Source organism: Myxocyprinus asiaticus, chromosome 35 (assembly GCF_019703515.2).
Source record: "Myxocyprinus asiaticus isolate MX2 ecotype Aquarium Trade chromosome 35, UBuf_Myxa_2, whole genome shotgun sequence".
Lineage (NCBI taxonomy): Eukaryota > Metazoa > Chordata > Actinopteri > Cypriniformes > Catostomidae > Myxocyprinus > Myxocyprinus asiaticus.
In genome coordinates, this window is record NC_059378.1 from 24,428,650 (window position 1) to 24,456,606 (window position 27,957).

Consider the following 27,957-nt stretch of genomic DNA (forward strand, 5'->3'; position numbering starts at 1 on the left):
CCGTTTCTGAGCATATGGGGGCCCTGAGAGAAATCTTACTTGGAGCCACAGCACACATGCTCGTGTAATATTCCTTAATTACATTACATTACCCAACTCTACTCTACGTTATTCTATTATATTTCTGACGCTATTAATTCTATTTTATTTTATTTTATTTTATTTTATTTTATTTTATTCTCGGAGGGGACTTTTATTTTGAAACATTTCCCTTCCACACTCTGCTTCGAGGCGTTTTTCACGTCGCGTCGCAGTTAGCTAAACAATCACAGTAAGATGGCGCTGTGTGTAGTGGCGGACGGGGGATCTCACAGTATGGATAAGAGCATTACACTCCCCCCAGATGAAATCTTCCGCAACCTGGAGAACGCCAAGAGGTTCGCTATAGATATAGGTATCCTCACACGCAAACTTGCACCCTTGTTATTCTCTCGATCGAAGCGCAGTCACTTGTGGAGTTTGGACGCGTCAGAGTTTGTTGGGCAGGGCGCGCGGACCTGTTAGCGCGTGCTGCTAATCTGACAGTTCATTTAGTACATATTAGAAATATTAACACTAATACTATAGATATGGACAATGAGGCTGTACGCATCGACGTAATAAAGTTAATAATAGGAATAAAGCTGATTGATGACTGGTATATTTGTTTAACTAGTCTGCAAGAGACATTGTCTTTGATGGAATTAATTTATTGGAGCCAAAACAATCACTGATGTAACGTTATAATAGAATAGTAATAATACTAATAATAATCATATACAATAAAATTAACGGTATAAATAAAATGATTAATAAATATTTCTCATAACCTCATTGAATCTGTCAGGTGGCTCTTTGACAAAACTGGCCTATTACTCAACTGTTCAGCACAAAGTTGCCAAAGTCAGGTCATTTGATCATTCAGCGAAGGTAAGCTTGCAGGTAAGGTTGTCTAAGCCTGGTAAGTTTTTATGATTGATTTTGTTCATTACAACATAAAGTAATATTTGACTATTTATATACTGTAGTAATACTAACTGCATTAGATTAGATCAAATGCCTAGCTAGCTACTATTTCCTCATTAGTAGTGTGACACTGAATCGACAGGGGCTTAAACTTATACCTTCCATGAATGAGTTCAAATGAAAGCTTTTATAATTGTCTGGCATAATGGGTAAATGCATTCTCTACATAAGGGCCTGTCCATCTTTTGTTATTAGAGTGCTTGGACTCCAGCTTTACTTGGAATGCCTCCCATCTGAGAGCATGTTTCAGGAATTAATCCACCTGTTGTCTAAAATCAATCAAAACTCTCTTACAATATTGAAATAATAGTGTCATGACTGTGCTTTCATGATGTAGTAGTAGTAGTAGTAGTAGAACAGTACTATAAGTACTACTAGTAGTGTAATTTAATTTGGCTTTTTACTGGTTTCCAGGAAACAGATGGAGACCCTCTTTATGAGATATCCGTACAGGAAGAGATTACTGCCCGACTCCACTTTATCAAGTTCGAGAATGCCTATATTGAAACTTGCCTGGATTTTATTAAGGACCATCTGGTCAACACAGAAACCAAAGTCATCAAAGCCACAGGTGGAGGGGCGCACAAGTTTAAAGACCTGATCGAGAAAAAGATAAAGCTCAAGTAAGTATTTTAAAAGCATTCAGAAAACAATATCGACATATTCATTGAGTTTAAAGGAATATCCCAGGTTCAATTCATGTTAAGCTCAATCGACAGCATTTGCGGCACAATATTGATTACCACAAAAATTATTTAGACTTTAAAAAAAGCAAAAATCTAGGTTCCAGTAAGACACTTACTATAGAAGAGAATGAGGCCAATCCGTAAACATTAAAATATACTATTTCAAAAGTATAGCCACAAGACAAACAATATGCATGTCAACATGAGTTTAGTGTTATAAAATTGCTTACTAATCTTTTCTGTGTAAAGTTATAGCCAATTTTACAACTTCGTTGCCATGATGATGTAATGTCAACAAACCTTAAAACCCTAAAAAGAGAACATTATACCACAAATAATACAAGAGTTTTAACAGAAAAATGAATGTAAGTGCTTTTATAAAATTATAAGCTTCACATTTCTGCTTTTTAACTCTTTAAGCTTTGAAGGTGTTTTTAAAGATTTCCTGTTTCAGCGGCATACCGAAAATTAAAGGCTTATAACTTGTTTTTTTGTTGTTGTTTTTTTTTTAACTTTTTTTTTCTTATTTTTCTAATTTGACATTTTATATCTCAAGGTTTAAATAAGGTAGCTCCGAAAAACTGCTTTTGTTTTGTTCCCAATCATGTCACATGTACCAGAGTAAAATTCTGTGTTGATACGTCAAAGCAAAAGTTATAGCATTACTAAAATAATTTATCCTAGTGTCCAAAAACATCTCCAAACTAATAAAACATAATTGTACATAAGAACTAATTACACATGCAAATACAACAATGACTGAAGGTATGCTCTCTCTCCGATACATGCAGGCATGAGTAACGAGATCTCATTCGGTTCCATTCTGTGTCATTTGAGCCATTATTGAGTCTGTGTCATGTACTTGGCGGCATCTCCTGGTGGCCATATTAGAGTGAAAGATCCGGAACTTTCACCTCTGGTTGCAGCGATCTGAATCCTAATATGATGGGTTTAGCATTCCATGGCGCTGGACAACGTACTACATAATTTCCGGTAAAGTCATCTAATCCAGGAAAGCTAACGTGTTTTTAGCCAGATAGCACATTATGTGCTGTGTACACATTGTGCTTTGTGTGGATTATCTATTGATCTAGGTGTCCGATTACGTTGTGTGTGGGCTAGTTTTAAAGATAATCATCTCCTCTAATTAATGGTATGTGATATTTTATGTTTTGTATATTTTATCGTGAAGTTATAAGCGATAACACAGCATATAAGCAACACTTGTTTAACTATAACATGTATGTCAAAGACATATACTTAGCTATCACTCGCTGTATTTTTGTCTGTGAGTAAAAAATATTCTGGTTGTATTCTACTCATTGAGAGCTTTCCAACGATATATGACACATGGCTATTGGATCAGTTTGATGTTTTTACAGATTAAAATGATATGTGTTCAAAATTATTTATAAATTATCAAAATGGAACACTTCTGATTTGTCTGCAAATTTCCTAGCACTTGTTCAGTTTTGGTAATAATGCCTACATGCATTGTAAAGTACAGCTTCTAATCTTTAAAATTATACCTGTTTTGTGTTGGTCAAGACTGTAGTTATTAATATTTTGATCATTTTTTTTTTCTTTTTTTCAAACCCTCCAAAAATTGGCCCCATTCATTTCCATTGTAAGTGCCTCCCTGTAACCTCGAGTTTTGCTCTTTTAGAAGAAGGATGGGTCAAAATTATTTTCAGTTGTAATCAACATTATGCCACAAATGCTGTTGATTGAGCTTAACTTGTATTGAACCCAGAATATTCCTTTAAGGATTAGAATATCAGTGTCTGATGTAAGCATTTCATCTGATTGTTGTCAAGTTAAATATAGGCTATATTTTTTTTTTTCTCAGAGTGGACAAAGAGGATGAGATGACTTGTCTTATAAAGGGCTGTAACTTTGTGCTGAAGAACATCCCCCATGAAGCTTTTGTATATGCTAAACATGCCGACTCTGAGTTCCGTTTCCAAAATACACACCCAGACATCTTCCCCTACCTTCTTATAAATATTGGCTCTGGAGTATCGATAGTAAAGGTATATCCATTCAGCGTGGAATCTGCCACATGCTTCCATAATAATTATGCCTGTAAAACAAAATACAGACCGGATTGTGTCAGTCTGGAAACCACATGAATTTCTAAAAGTGGTGTCCTTTTTTTCCATTTTTGAAGGTTGAATCAGAGGACAAATTTGAGCGTATTGGGGGAAGTTCTATAGGTGGTGGTACTTTTTGGGGTCTTGGAGCTTTACTCACAAAAACTAAGGTAATGCTCTAAATTGCTTAATATGTTGTTGTGACGAGGAGGAGGGTGTGGCCGGGCCGTGATGGAGCACTGCCAGTGCTGAATCAGCGGGAGAGCGAGATAAGGGGTGGCTGGAGACGCTGGTTTGAGAGAGAGAGAGGTGCACGTGGTCGCGTTGCATTTGTGTCTGTTTATGTTTGTTTAAGTTCATTGTTTAAGTTCATTTATGCATTAAAAGTTTATGTTGATTGTTCAGCCAGTTCCCGCCTCCTCCTTGCCCAACCTTTACAGTGGTGCTGAAACCCGGGAGGGAGGAGGGATGTGCTGTCGCAGAGTCCTCACCGCTGCCATCCGCCAGGAGAGCAGCCGCGGCCATCAGCCTGGGGACGGAGGGGTCGCTGCCAGCTGCCGAGAGCCGGAGAAACCACGGCCATCTGCCGAGAAGGGGAGGAGCAGTTCCATCTGCCAGGGGCCAGAGGACTCGCTGCCGTCCGCCAGGGGAGGAGCGAGCTGGCGTCCACCAGAGGGCGGAGGAGCGGTTGAGGACCGGGCGACAGCGAGTCCAGGAGCCCGCGAGCAAGTTCTTCTCTCTCTCTCTCTCTGTCTCTGTCTCTGTCTCTGTGTCTCCGCTCACCCTTTCCCCCTCCCCTCGTCTCTCCCCCCAGGTTCACAGGAGGCAGGGTGGATCACCGGCTGACAGAACGGCCGGAAAGGGCCCCTCCAGAGTTGGGGGGGGTGGGGTTGTAAGTCAGACCGTTGGTGCCCCGGTGCCGAATCGGGCGGGGGAGGAGTGTGACAAGGAGAACAGCCGGCCGGCACTGAAACAGCTGATTAGCGGGAGAGAGAGATAAGGGCTGGCCGGCTTTGCATTTGTGTCTGTTTATGTTTAAGTTCATTGTTTAAGTTAATTTATGCGTTAAAAGTTGATGTTGATTGTTCAGCCGGTTCCCGCCTCCTCCTTGCCCAACCTTTACCTGTTACAGTTGTTTGAGTGTATTTTGAGAAAATATTTAATGGGAATGTCTGAATTTTTACTCTTTTAATGTTGTATTTGCATTTTCTTCTCCTATCTGTCTTAGAGGTTTGATGAGCTTTTGCAGTTAGCTTCCAAAGGACAACACACAAATGTGGATATGCTTGTTAAAGACATCTATGGAGGAGCTTACAGTTCCCTGGGCTTAACTGGCGACCTCATTGCAAGCAGTTTTGGCAAATCTGCCACCACGGATAAAGGTAAAGCAGAAGGATAATAATCATTCACTTTGGTTGTAACAACTGAGAGTTTATTGTTGAACCTGTGTTCCTTCTGTAGGAAGAGTCATTTTACCCTTCACCCAATTAGTAGTGTTGTTATTAGTGTGAAATGAATTCAAAGGTCTTTGGTTTCACAAAGGCATGTGTGATGGACATTTACCATCCAGTTGAGATCTTCATTGTTGCTTTTGAAAATCTAAAGTAAAATAAGAAATAAGGCAGGAAGCCAGTGTCTGGCTGGTGAGATGTGTCATACAACATAGCAGCGTTGTTATTTAGCAGTATGGATTCACATGAATAGTTTATATGGCAGTTTTCAAAGATAAAACTTACCTAGATAAACATTTGTTATATATTGCACAGAGTTCTCCAAAGAAGACATGGCAAAGAGTCTACTCCACATGATAAGCAATGACATCGGACAACTGGCCTGCCTTTACGCCAAACTACATAACCTAACCAGAGTGTATTTTGGAGGATTCTTCATTCGTGGACACCCCGTCACCATGCACACCATCACCTATAGCATCAACTTCTTCACCAAGGTCTCCAACTCTTTCTTCATAATCCCTTCATGAACACTGGAATAACAATAATTATTACATGGCTCTCTGAAATACTTGATTATGATTGGTTAATCGCAGCATTCTGCAGTCAATTTGTTTATAATAATCGCTAAACCGTATAATTGATTGTTGTAGGGCTGCAGCAAATCATGGATATAATCCATAATTAAAATAATCAACATCAAATTTCATTATTGATTAGTTAGATGTGCATTGTATACAACGATCCTCCGTAAGAGACAGAATGTTACAGTATGATAAAACTCAGGCGAGCTGCAGTGGAAAAAGACATGACCCAAGCTGTCTAAAGCACAATAGCACTGTATATTAAACGCTTCAACGAAGACCTTATTTTAAACACAATGTGTCATAGGCGTACAATTTTACACTCATGTTTCTTTATTAATAATTAAGGCTCTGAAATTTTACGTGTTCATTCCTGCAGTTAAAAGTTAACGTGTAAAAAAAACAAAAAAAACCCAAAATTAATGCAGTATCGTTTTTTTTTTTTTTTTTTTTTTACTCCCCGAAACTTCACTAATGTTTACTGGACTTCCTGTGGCTAAAATAGGCATGAATTATTTCTAGGAAGTACACGCTTGACTCAATTGCACATCCTAGCACAGAAACTGATTGTGTGGAGCAGTGCATGATTATTTATTCCACGCGACAGATGTCCCAGGCATAATAAACACGGTAGTGAATTTACTGAACGGACTTCACCCGCAAGTGGAGAGCCAGGTGTGGTAGAGATTTGGGCAAGCTGCTGTATCTCTTCTCATCACTCGTAAGTGCTCGCTCACTGTCATCTAAACCAGTGTAAAAAATGAAACCGTGCGAGAGATACCCAGCGTGTGCATGATAGAGACTGAACGGCAGCTAGGGAAAATAATAGTTTTGAGATTTTAAACTTTAGCAAATTTAATTTCAACTTTCAATTTTTTTTTGTATCTGTATGTAAAGTGTCTAATAATGCATTGGCAATGTACACTTAAGTTTATCTTGCCAATAAAGCTTGACATGAATTGAATCTGTCCATTTGATCCTATTATTAAAAAAGCCCAATGGAAAACAGCAAAGATTTTGCCTAACTTTTAATTAAAGCATGTCCACTGATTTTATGGCATTTAAACATACACTGGTGGCCAAAAGTTTGGAATAATGTACAGATTTTGCTCTTATGGAAAGAAATTGGTACTTTTATTCACCAAAGTGGCATTCAACTGATCACAATGTATAGTCAGGACATTAATGACGTGAAAAATTACTATTACAATTTGAAAAAAATGTTCAGAACTTCTTGAACTACTTCAAATTGTTCTGATCAAAATATTCTCCACGTGCAGTAATGACAGCTTTGCAGATCATTGGCATTCCTGTCAGTTTGTCCAGATACTCAGGTGACATTTCACCCCACGCTTCCTGTAGCACTTGCCAGAGATGTCTTGTCGGGCACTTCTCATACACCTTACAGTCTAGCTGATCCCACAAAAGCTCAATGGGGTTAAGATCCATAACACTCTTTTCCAATTATCTGTTGTCCAATGTCTGTGTTTCTTTGCCCACTCTAACCTTTTCTTTTTGTATTTCTGTTTCAAAAGTGGCTTTTTCTTTGCAATTCTTCCCATAAGGCCTGCACCCCTGAGTCTTCTCTTTACTGTTGTACATGAAACAGTGTTGAGCAGGTAGAATTCAATGAAGCTGTCAGCTGAGGACATGTGAGGCATCTATTTCTCAAACTAGAGACTCTGATGTACTTATCCTCTTGTTTAGTTGTACATCTGGCCTTCCACATCTCTTTCTGTCCTTGTCAGAGCCAGTTGTCCTTTGTCCTTGATGACTGTAGTGTACACCTTTGTATGAAATCTTTTTGGCAATTTCAAGCATTGTATAGCCTTCATTCCTAAAACAATGATTGACTGAGTTTCTAGAGAAAGCTGTTTCTTTTTTGCCATTTTTGATCTAATATTGACCTTAAGACATGCCAGTCTATTGCATACTGTGGCAACTCAAAAGCAAACACAAAGACAATGTTAAGCTTCATTTAATGAACCAAATAGCTTCAACTGTGTTTGATATAATGGCAAGTGATTTTCTAGTACCAAATTTGCAATTTAGCATGATTACTCAAGGATAAGGTGTTGGAGTGATGGCTGCTGGAAATGGGGCCTGTCTAGATTTGATCAAAAATGACTTTTTACAAATAGTGATGGTGCTGTTTTTTACATCAGTAATGTCCTGACTATATTTTGTGATCAGTTTAATGCCACTTTGAAATTCACTTTGGTGAATTAAAGTACCAATTTCCTTCCAAAACAGCAAAATCTGTACATTAGACAAACTTTTGGCTGCCAGTGTATACTTGTATTAAAGTTTATAAATGTCTAATTAACTTTATCCTCAAAAACAAAATGTAAATTTTAATATGTTTATATTAAAATAATGAAAGTAAATGACTAACCAATTTCTTAAAAGTTTTTTTTAGACAAAATATATAGTATATTTATGATTATATTTTAATGTTTGTTTCAATGTACCATGATTAATTGCGATGAATCACCAAAAACTGTGCAGTTAATTCGTTAAAAAAAATATCGATTTACAGCCCTATTAATAATAAAATATGTTTATTTCTCAATACAATACAGGAAATATTATTTGCCTTTTTTAAACCTATTAATTGGAAAAATAAGCAACAGATTAATTGATTATTAATATAACCATTAGTTGCAGCCTTATATCGCTGTCCCAGGCAACCGACTTTCTACATAGCTGGCTCATTCTATATTTGGGGGTACATTTCATGTCAGCAAAAAAGTACAAAAACAAAGTGCTTTCCCAATAATAATAATAAAAAAAACTATTAGTTTAAGTTAATATATTTCTTCAGTGTAACATATCTACTAGTTGCAAAGCTTAAGCATTAAAAACCTTTTTGATATTATAAGGGAAAGGATGTTTTCCCTAGTGAGTTTTCAACTATGTTACGGATAAACTGCATGCCATTACATACACTGATTAAATGCTACACTTCAAGTAACATAATTAAGGGTTCTTTTGTCTATTCTGCCATATGTGCAGTAATTCTTTTAAAATAATTTTAAGAATTGTATGTTTTTGCAGATATTCATGTGATATTTTCAGCATGATAACTAGTGACAGTACTTTTTTTTTTTTTTTTCATAAATCTGCCATAAATATAATTTTGGTCGTTTTAAGAGATGTTATGCAAAACTCTAACCTTTGTGGATGTAAAATATACATTGAAGGATATCAGGAGCAGCATTCTTCATCTTCGAAATGTAAAAACAAAATCAGGTGTAACATAGTTGACAGTGAAAGTAAAAAATGTTTTTTTGTTTTTTACAAAATACAATGATACCATTTACATAAGAATCTAAATCTCTGTTTTAACTTTTAAAGGAACAATATCTAGTTAATTTTGTGAAATAAATTAAATGTCTCTTAATCCCTAATCATCATGCTTTGCATGCATGCACACACATGCACGAGGGCACACATACCCTAAGTGTCCTCTGACACTTACAGACTTAGATTATGACAAAAAACTGATCTATGGACAATAATTCATTATCATGAGTGGACATCAGTGGACACAGTAGGGTCACATCAACTATGTTATCCAAGAATTGGCCCTAGAGGGTAGCATGTTTGATGGTAACATAGTTGACAATCCCCCCCATTTTGACTCATAATTTCAAAGGTATGCCTTGCCTGGCCAACCACATGCCATTTTCTTGATCAGGTTAACCTCAAATTTGAATATATATTTTAGTTAATATCATAAAAACATTATTGCACCCCAAAACAATGTTCCCAGTCTAGTTGACGGTCAGTTAATATACTCCTTGAAAATATGCTATTGTAGTTAAAATATTGAAAAAAAAAATGAAAGCTCACTCGCCATTATGTGTTCAAAATGTCCCTCACAGAGGAAATTTAAATCACATGATGCTGGTCACATGGTTTTGGGATACACCATTTTTTTTAGCTGCAGGGGGGTGTTTGTTTAGTAACATTGTTGACAGAACGTTTGTGGACATGAGTAAATTAATATATTTTCTTTATTAAAATGTCAAACTCATTCTAAAAAATACAATTTTTCTGAAGTGTTTAGAATCTAAAAGTAAATAGAATATAGATCATTTTGACTTTAAAAAATTGTATTTGTAATTTTTGAACTTGGAAGACCCACTCACTTCAAAAACAGACAATGCAGATACTGTCAATTAAGAAACATCATGGCAATTTCAAGCAAAATGTAACATGGGGTGCACAAAATATTTGTGTGATATTATTACATGCTTTCCCTTAATGGATAAAATGGGATAATTCTGAAGAAAATGGTTAGAAAATATATAATTATCATCAGTAGATATTGAATGTACCTTAAATTATAGAATGAGCCAGCTGCGCTAGTTTGTCTGTTGTATCACTCCCGTAGTCTTTCTTTTCACATAAATCATTTTAGCACCAATCCATATATACTAACAAATAATATATAAATATGTACAAACTGTGTGTGTGTATGTGTATATATATATATAAATACTGTAGATATACACTCACTGAGCACTTTATAAGGAGCACCTGTACACCTATGTAGTAATGCAATTATCTAATCAGCCAGTCGTGTGGTTTAAGTGCAGTGCATAAAATCATGCAGATATGGGTCATGAACTTCAGTTAATGTTCACATCTACCATCAGAATGTGTGAAACATGTGATCTCTGTGATTTCGTCCGTGGCTGGTTTGAGTATTTCTGTAGTTGTTGATCTCCTGCGATTTTCATGCACATTGTTCTCTAGAGTTTACTCCGAATGGTGTCAAAAACAAAAAACATCCTGTGAGCAGCATTTCTGCGAACGGAAATGCCTTGTTGATGAGAGAGGTCAATAGAGAATAACCAGAATGGTTCGAGCTGACAGAAAGGATACGGTAACTCAGATAACCACTCTGTGACAATTTTAGTGAGCAGAATAGCATCTCAAAATGCACAACACATCGAAGCTTGAGGTGGATAGGCTACAACAGCTGGGTTCCAATTCGGTCAGCCAAGAACAGAAAGTTGAGGCTGCAGTGGGCACAGGCTCACCAACACTGGACAGTTGAAGACCGGAAAAGCATAGCCTGGTCTGATGAATCTCGATTTCTGCTGAGGCACACAGATGGTAGGGTCAGAATTTGGTGCCAACAGCATGAATCCATGGACCCAACCTGCCTTGTGTCAACAGTCCAGGCTGGTGGTAGTAGTGTGATGGTGTTGAGGAATGTTTGCTTGCACACTTTGGGCCTGTTAACACCAATCAATCATCACTTGAATGCCACAGCCTATTTGAGTATTGCTGCTGACCATGTGCATCACTTCATGGCCACAATTCACCCATTTTCTAATGGCTACTTTCAGCATGATAATGCACCATGTCACAAAGCAAAAGTCGTCTCAAACTGGTTTCATGAACATTACAGTGAGTTCACTGTTCATCAGTGGTCTTCCCAGTCACCGGATCTGAATCCAATAGAACACCTATGGGATGTGGAAGAATGGGAGATTCACAGCATGAATGTACAGCTGACAAATCTGCAGAAATTGCATGATGCAATCATGTCAACATGGACCAGAATCTCAAAGGAATATTTGCAACATCTTGTGGAATCCATGCCACAAAGAATTATGGCTGTTTTGAGAGAAAAGGGAGGCCCTACCCAGTATTAGTATAGTGTTTCTAATAAAGTGCTCAGTGAGTGTATATATAATGGTAAGTAGTCATGTAGTACAACATTTGCTTAATTTGTAAAGATTAAACTGGTAATCTGATAACATCTTGCTGTAAGTGTGGTAATTTTGATTGTTTGTAGGGTGAGGTGCAGGCTTTGTTTCTAAGACATGAAGGCTATCTTGGTGCTATTGGGGCCTTTTTGAAAGGGGCAGAAGAGGACAGTAAGTTATTGTCTGATACACAATCATCCATGTAGCAGCTTTCTTATGACTTTCAAAGCCAGTACGTTTAGTATTTGCTTCAGTGGACATAATATGTTCTGCTGATGTTTCTTTGTGTAGACCCTAACCTGTACAGCTGGGGAGAGAACTACGCTGGAAGCTCTGGTCTCATGAGTGTATCTCCAGAACTGAACCCTGTGCAACGGGCCCGTAGTGGAACAGTAAGTTGACCCAAAGAGGTCCGCAGTAAATTTGCTGCTTCCTGGTGCAACTTAGGGGTTGCACGACTACTGATTTTTAATAGTCGACTAGTCGAGCCCATTAGTCGAGTCGAATGTGATTAGATGTAAATTTTACAGTATACAATAGATAGATCTACGTTTGCTACAACTTGAAGCACTTTTCTAACTGTTGCCAAATCGTGATCTTGAAGGAACGAACAGCAACAGGTCAGATGTCCCAACACACAAAGTTGTGCTGATTACTGGTATGTTAAAAAATCACTAACTAGCACCAGCTAGTTAGTTCATGAGTAAAGCAATAACTGATTGGATGTTTCAGTAATATTCATTGGAAAGTGCTACTTAATTAGAAACCCTAAACCTAACCCTAACAAAAATCAGGTAGAGCTTTCCTCATTAATATGAATGAGTCTTCCTTTGCCATTCTCGATTTTGGAAATCCGACACCGTTATATTTAAAACAGATGCGTTTTTTAAATCACGTGAAAAGCAACTAGCCAGCTTCAGGCTGAAAGTGTTGACTACATTAGTTATAGTTGACTAGTCTGTGCAAACCCTAGTGCAAATGTAAAAAACAACACTTTTCTAAATAGTCAATGTAGTGTGTGCCCATATAAGAGACATTCTTGTTGGAATTGGATCCCTGTATTCATGACTCTGATCAACTGAAACGAGATGGCAGTTACTTATCCTTCATGACCCTTTTGAGTTCTCCTTAATGTTCTCATTTAATCTCTTTTCTTTTCCTGTTTTCCATCCATCCATCCATCTGTCTCTTTCCTCTGTTCCTTAACCTTTTCCCTCAGTTTCCAGTAAGTACTTTTCCATCAAGGCTTTTCTTGTGGTTTTCTCTGCATGCTATTTGATTGCTTTCAAAAATTGCTTATCCTCTTTCTATTGTGTCATAACTGGTAGCAGTATTTCCTGAAAATACAGAAGGTTATTTTTTGTATAAATGTGTGTATTGCCATGGTTATTAATGGATGTGTTGCATAATACACCTGTTTTTGTGTAGTGCAGAAAGTGTGCAACTGATTTAGTTGTGGCCTTGAACTAACTGTCTTAGATGTTTGACAGTTGCTGCAGTGTAAGATGTATGCAACCATGATTAGAGCAGAACAGTCTGGTTCTGGAAGTAAAATCCCATTAATTTTTTCCATAGGGGAATTGACTTTTTTTAATGCTAACTATTAAACCTTTAAAGACAGACCTACCGTGAGCTCTGATGTTGTTAATCAATTGTATATGCTCCTGTTAAAGCCATCAGTCCATGTCATTTTTTTAATTTATTTTATATCATGTTTAAAGCTGAAGTATGTTATTTCTGCACCATCAAACGTAATTGCAAAATTAAACCTTGTTTTCAAAACAGCATTCTGAATTCGCCCCCATCTGCCATTGATCAAACAAGCAGATAGTCCCGCCCTTAACTCATGCCATTGGTCAAGTCAGTGTTGTTGTGTCTCATGAGTTGGGTTGCTCAAACAAACAGAGGAATTTTTATAGTGCCACAGATTTTACAGTTTTCGAGAAAATTAACCTATGAATGGCTTACTTCTAGTTGTCTCTGCATATTAAGCTGGGATGGAAGAAAGTATTTTAACTGAAAAAGTTGCACACTTCCACTTAATAGTGGATTTTGTGGTGAAGAACTACACTACCCATGATTCTGCAGAGATTCACTAATTAGAGTATTGCAGCAAACGAAGCACACCAAAAGAGTTTGCCACAACTGCCCACTCCAAGTCGGTCTCCCTACACACTCAAACTACTTTGTATATAAACAAATATTTTGCAATAAACTTAAATATCGTTTCTATGCTTAAATCAACAACTTTAAATCAATAGTTGTATAATTTTTCATTGTATTTAAATTATGTTATGTGCAATGCTTCATGGGATTGCAGTTCATTTCCTCATGTAAAACGTTAAGTAAACAGTTTTGGATCTTTGTCTTTTTATCTGATTTTACGTGGTTTTTTTGCCTTAAAATCAAAGTTTGTAATGTTGTGATTCACCTCAGAGCATGGTTGGTTTGGCTTATGGCTTAGAACTCTTCTATGAAGGATGTTATGGAATCTCTGTGGAAAGAATTACTAGGAAAAATACTTTTGGAACCAAGTCGGCTGAAAAAGTGTGTAGGCACTGTTGCAGTTTATAATGTTTTAAGCTGGATTGTAAATATTTAAGAAATTATATTACTGTAATTTCTTGCCATCACTGAATCCATAAATTAGAAATGTTTGACTGTGTTTTTCAACCTCTTAGTGTGACTAAAATGTTTGCCAAATATGTATTACAGTTCCTGTCCAGATGAATGCACAAATTCCCTGTATGACTTTGACATGAAAACAAATTGACTGTAAATGGTGACCCATGCAGTACATTGTGCGTACTTACTCCTCTTCTTGCACTGTCTCCAGTTTGACATGCTGGAGATGGACCGTTTGGAGAGGCAGCTAGTCAACTTGCCCCTGTTGCAGGACCCGTCCTCTTATATTCCAGACACAGTGGACCTGACTGAGGATGCTTTGGCTCGAGAGTACTGGCTCTATTGCTTTGAGGAGGCATTGGATCGGGTGAGGGCAAGAGGCACCTTTTCTTATTCCGTGGGCCCTATTTTCATACCTGTGTTAAGCGCAGGGCTATCTGAAATGACTGTGCACTATGTTTTATCCAGTTTTCCTGTCTGGGCAACACGCAACAAGGAATGTTTGTGCTATTTTTGGCCATATGTGCATAAAGCAGTGGGTGTATTCGCAAAAAAACTTGGGAGGTCCATGCAAATGAAGTGGCACAAGGCTTACCTTGCTGTTTATGTGAGAAATAAGTAATTGCTGTCTGAGAACCATGTCTATTCTCAGCACAAATATTAAACTCAGTCCGTGCATTTGCAGTTTGGGGATTACACCAGTAGGCAATAGTAAAGTGCTTGTCCAAACTCTTGAATTACAGTGGAACATAAAATGATGTCCCTGACCATTACAGTTAATACTAGCCATGGTGTTGTGTGTCAGTAGGTCAATCTGATTAATTATACTTGCATAATATAACAGAGCCTACATCCAATTAGTTCTGACAAGCACCACATTTTGCATGTGTATATAAAGCTTGTTTACTGCAGGATACATTTACTGCATAACTTAGCCTAACGTTAGACAGAAATGGTCTATATTTCTATTATCTTGTAATTGTAACAAGATCTTTGATTCAGAGATTGAGGAAGCGGTTTCCAACACAGGGTCGATCGTTAATTTAAACAAAACTTCCGCTTAACAGCGGTACTGGATACCAATAAGGATATCACTGAACCAAAAAGAGGAAACAAAATCAGGGCAGCTTTAAGACTAACAGCAACGGCCAACACGCAAACAGCTTTCTAGCGGGCTCTCTTCCCCCTCTGCCGCTGTCTCCTATCCTTATAAGCCCCGTCACTCCTCACTGGAACACAAAACAGGTGGTACGCACAGGTGGAAATCATTCACCACTCATCACCCCCGGCCTCACTCTCCACAGGATGGCGCTCGGCCATGCCCCCGCCTCCACATTAATGTATTGCAAACAGTACATTTACATAAACTACCAACTTCTTATAAATGGGCTGTCTTTATTTCGCCTATACCAAAGCTTGGCCATAGCACTGCCCTCAATGTTTAAAGAGGCTTTATAAACATTCATCTCATTGATTGTAAAATTACTGTCTCAGCATTTTATACCTGTCCATACCATTGGGAGGCAAAAGTTATGAGACACAAAGTTGTCTTCCTCAAGGGGTGGTTGATGGTTCAGAAAGTGCCACATTCAAATCTCAGGACATTTTTGTCTTATTGGAGAAATGTGTAATCATTTGAATCTATCAATACCAAGCAGGGCTGTATGCTTAAAATTAAAATGTATTAGCACACAGAAAAGTGGTCAAAATTATAATTGTTTATTATTATAATTTTGTATATTTGTATTTACTGTGGTATGGTATGCAACAAAGTGGTAGTTTCTTAAAATAATCACAAACTGTATTTCTTGTGGAACGACATAAGTCAGCGATTTCGCGCCAAATCCGACCCGACAGCACAAAATGCAAATTATTTTATAGGCTTACCAAAATGATTCGGGGTAAGATAAGGACATTGTTTTGAACACTGATTGTTTATGCACTTAATCAATAATGGCAATTTGTTCATTTTTAACCAAAAAATCTTTAATCACATAATCTGCTTCAAACAATACTTTTTAATTTCTTTCAAAGATTCCATGCCATGAACTTTGGTAAATCTAATCAAAATATTTTGGACTAGTTCTTCCACTGAGGTGCTCACTGCAGCAGCCTAAAAACTTCTAAACAAAACTTTGTTACCTTACAAGAGCTACAAGAGTTGCTTAGCAGCCAGTCAGAATGCATTTTCTGCCAGCTCTTGCCATTTTTGCTGCATTATGCATCATGCTTGCTGTGAATGGTCTGTGGGCATTGCATGGGCATACTCTATAAGGCTGAAACTAACCTTTAGCACTGAACAAATTTAAATCTCTTTGAAACTTCCTTGTCTTAATTGTTAAGTACAGCAACTAAAACATAAAGGAGTGCAATAAATAATCATGTAGGTGTTTATTAAACCTAAATATGTTACATATCTGTAACACATTTTGATATTACATATTTTTATTGCAATTATAATTAGAACTGTCAATTTAACATGTGAATTTAGTGTGATTAATTATATGAAAAATAACAATTACATTTGATATTCACATTTTATAATTTTTAATCACAAATGCGAGCTAAACTGGCACACTGTACAGCCCTGATTCCAAGGATTAGAAGGTAACTAACCAGCACCATATGACAATGCCATCTCTGTGTGTTCATAGACTTTACACCTTAAATGGATAGTTCACCCAAAAATGAAAATTCACTTATCATTTACTCACCCTCATGCCATCCCAGATGTGTATGACTTTCTTTCTTCTGCAGAACACAAAGAAGGTTTTTAGAAGAATATCTCTGCTCTGTAGGTCCATACAATACAAGTGAATGGTGGCCAGACCTTGCAAGCTCCAAAAATCACAAAAGCAGCATAAAAGTAACCCATATGACTTCAGTGGTTAAATCCATATCTTCAGAAGCGTTATGATAGGTATGGGTGAGAAACAGATCAATATTTAAGTCCTTTTTTACTATAAATCTGAACTTTCACATTTTGTAAGTGAAAGAGGAGATTTATAGTAAAAAAGGATTTAAATATTGATCTGTTTCTCACCAAAGCGATTGCATCGCTTCAGAAGACATATATTAAATCACTGGAGTCGTATGGATAACTTTTATGCTGACTTTGTGATTTTTGAAGCTTGAAAGGTCTGATCACCATTCACTTGCACTGTGAGGACCTATAGTGCTGAGATATTTTTCTAAAAATCTTCTTTGTGTTCTGCCGAAGAAAGAAAGTCATACACATCTGGGATGGAATGAGGGTGAGTTAATGATGAGAGAATTTTCTATTTTGGGTAAACTATCCCTTTAATAATGACAGTGAGAAACATAATAGTAATTTATTTGAAAATACACAGTGAAGAGTTAATGCAGGAAAATTATTATCTAGCCCTATCATACCTGACCAATTCGAGAGAACATCAGGGCCACTAATCCCCTATTACATTCAGGTAGCTATTGAAATCTCTTTTGCCAACAAAGCTCTCTACAGACAAACGTGGATCCACATGGTCATGAATAACTTCAGCTTGCTCTTTGTACAGGTGGTAAAGCGAGCTGTGGCTAGCCAGAGAGACCAGCCTGAGGCTGCCGAGAGGGCGGAAAAGTTTCGGCAGAAATACCGTCACAAACTCCAAACTCTCCGGCACCAGCCTTTGTAAGAGCACCATGAGCCTCTTTCACAGCTTATCACGGATCCATTCTTCTCCTTGCCTGATATCTGTGCCTTAATATTTCAGCAAGATCTTTGTAGAGATAGAATATTTTACACTTACAGTCTAGTTCTGTTAGAAGGTCTAGTTCTGTTGGAAGTTGAGTTTCTTTCTTCTAATATAGCTTGCCTCTCCTCTCATCTCTAGTGCTTATGGATCCCTCACCGTCCGAAGTCTTTTAGACACAAGAGAACACTGTTTAAATGAGTTCAACTTTCCTGACCCCTACTCTAAGGTTTACATTAAATCATCTCAATCCTTTGACTCTAAAAAACAAAACAATGTTTCAATATCTATCTCTGTGCGCCTATAGTCTGTCTCTGTTCCATTGGCTAAACCATCATTCAGGTTAAGTGTCTGTCTTGTCCTATTGTTAGTGGAATATGGAGGATACATTTTGTCTGATTTTTTTGCCTGCAGATAAAGCAGAAGGAGAATGACATGGCACTGAAATACTATCTGAAGGTGGTGAAGTCAGTAGAGGAGCTGAGCTGGGAGCAAAGACAGTTCGCTCTGGTCAAAGGCCTTTTGGCTGGCAACGTTTTTGACTGGGGAGCCAAAGCCGTTTCAGAGTGAGTACGCTACAAAAATTTGAAAGATACAAACAGATTTGCAGTTTGTGTGCGGAAGCATTTACATTTTTTAACACCTGCAAGTATATCCATACTTTTATTTGTTTTTTAGTATGCTTGAATCAGATCCAGAATTTGGGTTTGAACAAGCAAAACAACAACTGCAAGGTATGAACACTGTCACATAATCTCATGATATTCCTTGCACAGAAAAATATCGATTAACAAAGGCTTTTGTGTTCATAAAGGAAATCAATGTTAAGTACCAGTGTACCTCCCTCAAAAAAACTCATTTGTTTATACATATTATATATTCATATTTGTAATATGCATTTTATATTTCTAGAGCGGCCGTGGCTTGTAGATGCCTACAACCAGTGGATTGAGAGATTAAAGGTAAGATGTATATTTTATATATATATATATATATATATATATATATATATATATATATATATATATATATATATACACACACACATATATGTATACATATGTATATGTATATGTATGTGTTACACCGATCAGCCACAACATTAAAACCACCTGCCTAATATTGTGTAGGTTCCCCTAGTGCCACCAAAACACATCTCAGAATAGCATTCTGAGATGCTATTCTTCTCACCACAAATGTACAGAGCGGTTAACTGAGTTACTGTAGTCTTTGTCAGTTCGAACCAGTCTGGCTATTCTCTGTTGACCTCTTTCATCAACAAGGTGTTTCCATCCGCAGAACTGCCCCTCACTGGATGTTTTTTGTTTTTGGCACCATTCTGAGTAAATTCTAGAGACTGTTGTGTGTGAAAATCCCAGGAGATCAGCAGTTACAGAAATACTCATACCAGCCCGTCTGGCACCAACAATCATCCATGCGATTATCTAATCAGCCAATCGTGTGGCTGCAGTGCATAAAATCATGCAGATACTGGTCAGGAGCTTCAGTTAATGTTCACATTAACCATCAGAATGGTGAAAAAATATGATCTCAGTGATTTGGACTGTGGCATGATTGTTGGTGCCAGATGGGCTGGTTTGAGTATTTCTGTAACTGCTGATCTCCTGGGATTTTCACATACAACAGTCTCTAGAATGTACTGCTAATGGTACAAAAACAAAAAACATCCAGTGAGCAGCAACAGAGAATGACCAGACTCTATGGCCCAGAAGTCTACGGCAACTCAGATAACCATTCTGTACAATTGTGGTGAGAAGAATATTCTGAGATGCAGGTTGGCGCTGTTTTGGTGGCATGAGGGGGGCTTACACAATATTAGGCAGGTGGTTTTAATGTTGTGGTTCATCGGTGTGTGTGTGTGTGTGTGTGTGTGTGTGTGTGTGTGTGTGTGTGTGTGTGTATATATATATATATACATATAGTACTTGGCAAAAGTTTTAGGCAGTTGTGAAAAATTTTGTATAAGAATGTTTACAAATATTGATATATACATTTGAAGTCAGAAATGTACATACACTTAGGTTGGAGTCATTAAAACTCATTTTTTAACCACTCCACAGATTTCATATTAGCATACTATAGTTTTGGCAAGTCGTTTAGGACATCTACTTAGTGCATGACACGAGTAATTTTTCCAACAATTTTTTACAGACAGATTGTTTCACTTTGAATTGACTATATTACAATTCCTGTGGGTCAGAAGTTTACATACACCAAGTTAACTGTGCCTTTAAGCAGCTTGGAAAATTCCAGAAAATGATGTCAAGCCTTTAGGCAATTAGCATCTGATAGGCTAATTGGAATCAATTGGATGTGTACCTGTGGATGTATTTTAAGGCCTACTTTCAAACTCAGTGCCTCTTTGCTTGACATCATGGGAAAATGAAAAGAAATCAGTCAAAGAATATTGTGGACTGCCACAAGTCTGGTTCATCCTTGGGAGCAATTTCCAAATGCCAGAAGGTACCACATTCATCTGTATAAACAATAGTACGCGAGTATAAACACCATGGGACCGTCATACCGCTCAGGAAGGAGATGCATTCTGTCTCCTAGAGATGAATGTAATTTGGTGTGAAAAGTGCAAATCAATCCCAGAACAACAGCATAGGACCTTGTGAAGATGCTGGAGGAAACAGGAAGACAAGTATCTATATCCACAGTTAAACCAGTCCTATATCGAAATAACCTGAAAGGCAGCTCAGCAAGGAAGAAGCCACTGCTCCAAAACCACCATAAAAAAGCCAGACTACAGTTTGCAAGTGCAAATGGGGACAAAGATCTTACTTATTGGAGAAATGTCCTCTTGTCTGATGAAACTGAAAAATTGAACTGTTTGGCAATAATGACCATTGTTATGTTTGGAGGAAAAAGGTTGAGGCAAGCTAAAGAACACCATCCCAACCATGAAGCATGGGCGTGGCAGCATCATGTTGTGGGGGTGCTTTGCTGCAGGAGGGACTGGTGCACTTCACAAAATAGATGGCATCATAAGGAAGGAAAATTATTTGGATATATTGAAGCAACATCTCAAGACATCAGCCAGGAAGTTAAAGTTCAGTCTCAAAAGGGTCTTCCAAATGGACAGTGACCCCAAGCATACCTCCAAAGTTGTGGCAAAATGGCTTTAAGGACAACAAAGTCAAGGTATTGGAGTGGCCATCACAAAGCCCTGACCTCAATCTGATAGAAAATTTATGTGCGGAACTGAAAAAGCATGTGTGAGCAAGGAGGTCTACAAACATGACACCGTTACACCAGTTTTGTCTGGAGGAATGGGCCAAAATTCTAGCAACTTATTGTGAGACGCATGTGGAAGGCTACCCAAACGTTTGACCCAAGTTAAACAATTTAAAGGCAATGCTACCAAATACTAAGAAAGTGTGTGTAAACTTCTGACCCACTGGGAATGTGATTAAAGAAATAAAAGCTGAAATAAATCATTCTTCTCTGCTTTTATTCTGACATTTCACATTCATAAAATAAAGTAGTGATCCTAACTGACCTAAGACAGGGAATGTTTTCTACTATTAAATGTCAGGAATTGTGAAAAACTGAGTTTAAATGTATTTGGCTAAGGTGTATGAAAACTTCTGACTTCAACTGTATATACACAGATCAGCCACAACATTAAAACCTCCTGCCTAATATCGTGTAGGTCCCCCTCGTGCTGCCAAAACAGCTCTGACCCGTCGAGGCATGGACTCCACAAGACCTCTGAAGGTGTCCTGTGGTATCTGGCACCAAGACATTAGCAGCAGATCCTTTAAGTCCTGTAAGTTGTGAGGTGGGGCCTTCATGGATTGGACTTGTTGGTCTAGCACATCCCATAGATGCTCAATCAGATTGAGATCTGGGATGCCAAGTCAACACCTTGAACCCCTTGTCATGTTCCTCAAACCATTCCTGAACAATTTTTGCAGTGTGGCAGGGTGCATTATCCTGCTGAAAGAGGCCATTGCCATGAAGGGTGTATGTGGTCTGCAACAATCTTTAGGTAGGTGGTATGTTCAAAGTAACATCCACATGAATGCCAGGACCCAAGGATTCCCAGCAGAACATTGCCCATAGCATCACACTGCCTCCGCCGGCCTGCTTTCTTCCCATAGTGCATCCTGCTTCCATCTCTTCCCCAGGTAAACGACACACACACACCCGGCCGTCCACATGATCTAAAAGAAAATGCGATTCATCAGACCAAGCCACCTTCTTCCATTGCTCCGTGGTCCAATTCTGATGCTCACGTGCCCATTGTAGGCGTTTTCGGCGGTGGGCAGGGGTCAGCATGGGCACTCTGACCGGTCTGCGGCTATGCAGCCCCATACGCAGCAAGCTGTGAAGCACTGTGTGTTCTGACACCTTTCTATCATGGCCAGAATTAAGTTTTTCAGCAATTTGTGCTAAAGTAGCTCTTCTGTGGGATCGGACCAGACGGGCTAGTCTTCGCGCCTTGGGCGCCCATGACCCTGTCGCCGGTTCACCGGTTGTCCTTGCTTGGATCACTTTTGGTAGGTACTAACCATTGCATACCGGGAATACCCCACAAGACCTGCCGTTTTGGAGATGCTCTGACCCCGTCGTCTAGCTATCACAATTTGGCCCTTGTCAAAGTCGCTCAGATCCATATGCTTGCCCATTTTTCCTGCTTCCAACACATGAAATTTAAGAACTGACTGTTCACTTGCTGCCTAATATATCCCACCCCTTGACAGGTGCCATTGTAACCAGATAATCAATGTTATTCACTTCACCTGTCAGCGGTTTTAATGTTGTGGCTGATCAGTGTATATATTTATATATATATACTGTTTATATACTGTATATACACTCACAAAGCACTTTATAGGAACATTATGGTCCTAATAAAGTTCTCGACGTGGTCTTCTGCTGTTGTAGCCCATCCGCCTCAAGGTTCGACGTGTTGTGCATTCTGAGATGTTATTGTGCGCACTACAATTGTAGAGAGTGGTTATCAGAGTTACCGTAGCCTTTCTTTCTGCTCATTCCAGTCTGGCCATTTTCCGTTGACCACTCTCATCAACAAGGCCTTTCCGTCCGCAGAACTGCCGCTGACTGGATGTTATTTGTTTTTTGGCACCATTCTGAGTAAACTCTAGAGACAGTTGTATGTGAAAATCCCAGGAGATCAGCAGTTAACAGAAATATTCAAACCAGCCCATCTGGTACCAACAATCATTCCACAGTCGAAATCACAGAGGTCACATTTTTTTCCCCATTCTGATGGTTGATGTGAACATTAACTGAAGCTCCTGACCCGTATCCGCATGATTTTATGACTTGCACTGCTGCCAGATGATTGTCTGATTAGATAATCGCATGAGTAAGGTGTACAGATGTTCCTATTAAAGTGGTCAGTGAGTGTGTATGTGTATGTGTGTGTATATATATATATATATATATATATATATATATATATCTGTAAAATAATATTTGATATGTGGAATAAAATGTATATGTGGTATAAATAATAGAAAATGTGTGTACTAGGGATTAAATATTTTATGTCTGAAAGTATGTTTATCAGTCTATGAAGTCTTCCTGGAGAGTCTTGATTGAACAATGTGCCTGCTGGCTTTCTTTTACAGGGTCCTCCTCATAAATGTGCATTGTTTTTCGTAGATAATAGTGGAATAGACATTATACTCGGGGTTTTCCCTTTCATTAGAGAACTCCTCATCAGGGGCACAGAGGTACAACAATCACTACAACAATACATCTCAAAAAGAAATTAAAATAGTTGAGTCTATCCATGTGTTCATTAGGTTTAAGTTACGTATGGAAGCATGTTGACTTTCAGGTCGTGCTTGCCAGCAACTCTGGCCCTGCCCTGAATGATGTCACAAATGGTGAGCTGCAGATCCTAACGGAAAGAATAGCTGCCATGGACCCTGTCATTCAGTGAGTGCTCACTCCCTGAACAGCACACTGAGATAACATGCAATAAAAGATTAATCTTATTTATTTGCATTTTCCGTTTTGCAGGGCTGCACTCAAAGAGGACAGGCTTGCTTTGGTGCAGAATGGTTCTAGCTCTCCTTGTTTAGACTTGAGGTACAAAGTGTTTTTTCCTGCTATGTTAGAATAAAACGGATATTCAAGTGTGATACAGAAAGAAATGTGCATTCAAAGAGTTTCCTCTTCTTTAATCCCTGTCCATTTCCTTTGTTCTAAATTCTCCAGTCGCCTCGACAAAGTCCTGGCCACAGTCGTCAGGGAGCGTGGCACAGATCTGGTGATCATTGAAGGTATGGGCCGGGCCATCCATACAAACTACTATGCCATGCTAAGCTGCGAGAGCCTTAAACTGGCTGTCATCAAGAACTCCTGGTTGGCCGAGCGTCTTGGAGGCAAGATCTTCAGTATAGTCTTTAAATATGAAGTCCCTTCTAAATCCCAAGGGCTACATTAGGGAAATAAACATTTTTTAGAGGTGAATGCTGAGAGCTGGAATGTTTGGCTTCTTTGTGCTTTCTTAGATTCTGTGTAAGATTGACAAGATGATTGTATTTGAGTGGGGGTGGGGGGAATGTTTTTTTTTTTTTTTTAATGTAATAATAAAGGGGCAATCGTGCGTGCCTGCTCTGAAATTAAATGTGCGCGTCTGCCGTGGCCTCCCGTATAACAATTGGATGACAGCTGTAGGAGCTTTTTCTTGTAATGAGATTTAATTTTATTGTTCTCAGGCCAGATTCTGTTGCTGATGGACACTCCATTGGATTCAGGATTGATTGCAATGACAATATGATGTTTATGAACGGTTTTAGCTTGTGTAATGAGGACCTTTAATGTTAAATTTACCATGACCAAACATATATAAAAAATATAATTAATTAATTTATGAAATGTGGCTCTTTCTATTGAAGCATTGAAAAAGGTTGCAAGGAACATTGACATTCTGTCATTGTAGACTGTTTTAGAAGTCTTTTTAAATCTGAGCATTTTCTGAATTTTCATTTTTTGACTAGCAATCTGGTTTCAAAGGAAAGTAGTATGTCTCTAATTATTATTTAGATCACTCCCACACTCATACATATCTCATTCAGATAGCATTGTATTTTAATGGCTAGCACCTCTGTTCCCATAACAACATGTTGTAGTGACAATGATTTTGCGTTCTTTTGATACATTGGGCTTTGTTGATGTATTCCCACTGTGGAGACATCAAGCTAAATATGTATTATGTATATGTGCCTTGAGCTTGTAGGAAACACAGTGGCCCAATTGAAGTGAATAACACTAGATTCTTATGTAATAGTACACTTGGCCTTTGGAAAAACTGCATTACAGAATTTACAGATTCTGTCCCCACACACGGACAAAGACAGACAAAAGTATTATAAAGGGTTGTGCATCCATTAACACTAGATGTCAGTGTTGTTATATAATAAGTTCCATACAAATATCTATTTTGATTAGATAGATGCTAGATAGACTTTTTTTCCTCCTCAATTCTTCAGGTTTCGTGCTGTAGGAAAAGTGAGACAACACATTCTGCAGTGCCTGCTTTAGATATTGCGGCATTATAATGTAATACACTTGTCTTCAACTCAAGTGCAGCTCACTTTCTACCATTTGTGGAAACCTTTATAATCTACAATGCAGTTCATTGCCTCACGATCACAGCTCTTTTTATTTCTGGGAGAGAGACAGAGATTGAGAGTATTTTCTGTCTAAAATCAGTTCACCCAAAAATACGAATTCTATCATCATTTACTTGCCCTCATGCCATCCCAGATGTGTATGATTTCTTCTGCGGAACACAGATGAAAAATTTTAGAAGAATATCTCAGCTCTGTAGGTCCATACAATGCAAGTGAATGGTGACCAGAACTTTGAATCTCCAAAAAGGCCGCAAAAAAGTAATCCATAAGACTCCAGTGGTTAAACCTTTATCTTCTGAACTGATATGATTGGTGTGGGTGAGAAACAGGTCAATATTTAAGTGTTTGTTTGTTTTTTTACCATAAATCTTCACTTACACTTTCACATTCTTCTTTTGTTTTTTGGCAATTCACATTCTTTGTGCATATCGCCACCTATTGGTCGGGGCTGGTCAAAGGTGGAGATATATAGAAAAAAAGGTCTTAAATATTGATCCTGTTTCTCACCCACACATATATTGCTTCTGAAGACATGGATTTAACCACTGGGGTCTTATGGATTACTTTTATTCTGACTTTAAAATTCTTCTTTTGTTTTAGCATTCACGTTCTTCATACATATCGACACCTACTTGGCTGGGAGGAGAATCTATAGCAAAAAAGGACTTAAATATTTATCTGTTTCTCACCCACACTTATGATATTGCTTCCGAAGATATGCAATTATGCTGCCTTTATTACAGAACTTTCAGACATAAAATATTCAATCCCTAGTACACATATCTATACCACATATACCACATATTAATTTTATACCACATATCAAATATTATTTTACAGATATGTAGCATTACAAATATATATACTGTATATACACTCACCGACCACTTTATTAGGAACATCTGTACACCTACATATTCATGCAATTATCTAATCAGCCAATCTTGTGGCAGCAGTGCAATGCATAAAATCATGCAGATACGGGTCAGGAGTTTAAGTTAATGTTCACATCAGCCATCAGAATGGGGGGAAAAATGTGACCTGTTGGTGATTGTTGGTGCCAGATGGGCTGGATTGAGTATTTCTGTAACCACTTCAAAGGTCTGCTCACCATTCACTTGCATTGTATGGACCTACAGAGCTGAGATATACTTCTAAAAATCATTTTTGGGTAAACTCTCCCTTTGGGTGAACTACTTTCAGTGTTTAAGTATTACACAATCGTTAGTAAAAGTCAGTGCAAAGTACTTTCAGGGCTATGTTACATAGTAAGAAGCACAGATTGATTCTGTCAATGTATGATTTTTCTTCAGTTGTTTATGTATGTGTTTATGTATATATGTGTGGCCCACATAAACAAAATGTGTCATTAATTGCATACTAATTGGGTAGATGCTACCTTTTTTTCAGTATTTTAAGCACAGTGTGTACAACATCAACCTCACTAAAGTTTTTTTGCACTGATGGTCCAGAATGTTGCCTGGAAATGGCCATCAAATGGACATTGCTAATACCTTAATCAAGGTGCTCTCTCAGACTAAAGTGGTTTGTACAGTACTCATTCATCTTCTGTCCAAAGCCTGATTTACTAATGCATTCATTTTGTGAAATGTGTAAAATCAACTGTAAATATAATGTAAGCATGTACATAAAATGTACTGTTAATTTGGATATTTTGACACATATACTGTAAGATGCTCAGTATTTTAGAAAAATATGCTCACCTGACAATCATATGTAATCCTATGTTAAATATAATTACAATGTCTTCACTCAACTTGGGTCTCTGTTTTTCTGCATTTCTACAGAATGGATTTGAACAGAGTAAAATGTGTTAGCCAGAGCTGAGAATTCTATTATTGGTTGTTAAAAGCATTTTTAAGTTAGGCAAGAAAAAGGTGTTTAAATTCTACAGGCACAGATTCTGTTTTTTAAATGCCAGTTGCAGTGTGTGGCAGGGCGGAGGGTGGGGCCCGGTCGTGATTCTGCATACCCCGCCCCTAATTATGCTGAAGCCCGAGAGGGATAAAGGCGACCGGAGACGGCAGTGTGACAGAGAGAGAGTGAGTTATGGGCAGCTGCCCGACACCTGTGTGTGTGTGTCTTTTGGTTCAGTTTATTATTAAAATATGATTTATATTATCAAGCCGATTCTCGCCTCCTTTCCATTGAATGTGTTACACAGTGTTTGGAAAAGCTGTTATTGTTATTGTGGTTTAGTGCTGGGCACAAAGGGAAGGGTATTCCTTGTGGTGGGAGCTGCTGATATTGCAAAGCAGCAAGCAAGGGGTCCTTTACACCCTTTGTCCTCCAGCACATCATTCCCATTTCTTCTTCATACCATTTCAGATGTTTTTAGTTAATTTTTGGCTGGATGAAATGTGATGTTTGAAGGTAAATTGTTTAGTTCGACACAAACCTTAATGAGAATGTT

The 27,957-nt window shown here is 38.1% G+C and overlaps 1 protein-coding gene across 8 annotated transcripts; it reads left to right on the forward strand.

Moving 5' to 3' along the window:
• The first annotated feature begins 230 nt into the window (after nt 1-230).
• LOC127426441 (4'-phosphopantetheine phosphatase-like) lies at nt 231-27,669 on the forward strand. 8 transcript variants are annotated; one of them, XM_051673262.1, is made up of 20 exons: nt 241-394; nt 827-921; nt 1,420-1,628; nt 3,541-3,724; nt 3,862-3,954; nt 5,013-5,166; nt 5,551-5,732; nt 11,635-11,716; nt 11,837-11,937; nt 14,382-14,537; nt 17,707-17,819; nt 18,022-18,109; nt 18,295-18,446; nt 18,559-18,614; nt 18,793-18,842; nt 23,508-23,612; nt 23,720-23,820; nt 23,905-23,973; nt 24,103-24,269; nt 24,606-27,669. In XM_051673262.1, exons 1-20 carry the CDS (start codon nt 277-279, stop codon nt 24,665-24,667), a joined length of 2,337 nt encoding a protein of 778 aa, XP_051529222.1. In that variant the 5' UTR covers nt 241-276; the 3' UTR covers nt 24,668-27,669. The 8 variants fall into 8 exon arrangements, 7 of the variants coding, with proteins under 7 accessions (XP_051529225.1, XP_051529226.1, XP_051529222.1 ...); XM_051673265.1 differs by having other exon boundaries at nt 231-377; nt 24,103-27,669; XM_051673266.1 differs by having other exon boundaries at nt 231-377; nt 827-909; nt 24,103-27,669.
• Nucleotides 27,670-27,957: the final 288 nt, after the last annotated feature.

Bases quoted from the DNA above. Each gene is read 5' to 3' on its own strand.
- LOC127426441 (XM_051673261.1), top strand. From the start codon at position 277: ATGGCGCTGTGTGTAGTGGCGGACGGGGGATCTCACAGTATGGATAAG. The intron at 395-826 runs GTATCCTCACAC...TGAATCTGTCAG, and splicing joins GAGGTTCGCTATAGATATAG to GTGGCTCTTTGACAAAACTG. The intron at 23,613-23,719 runs GTACAACAATCA...GTTGACTTTCAG, and splicing joins TCCTCATCAGGGGCACAGAG to GTCGTGCTTGCCAGCAACTC.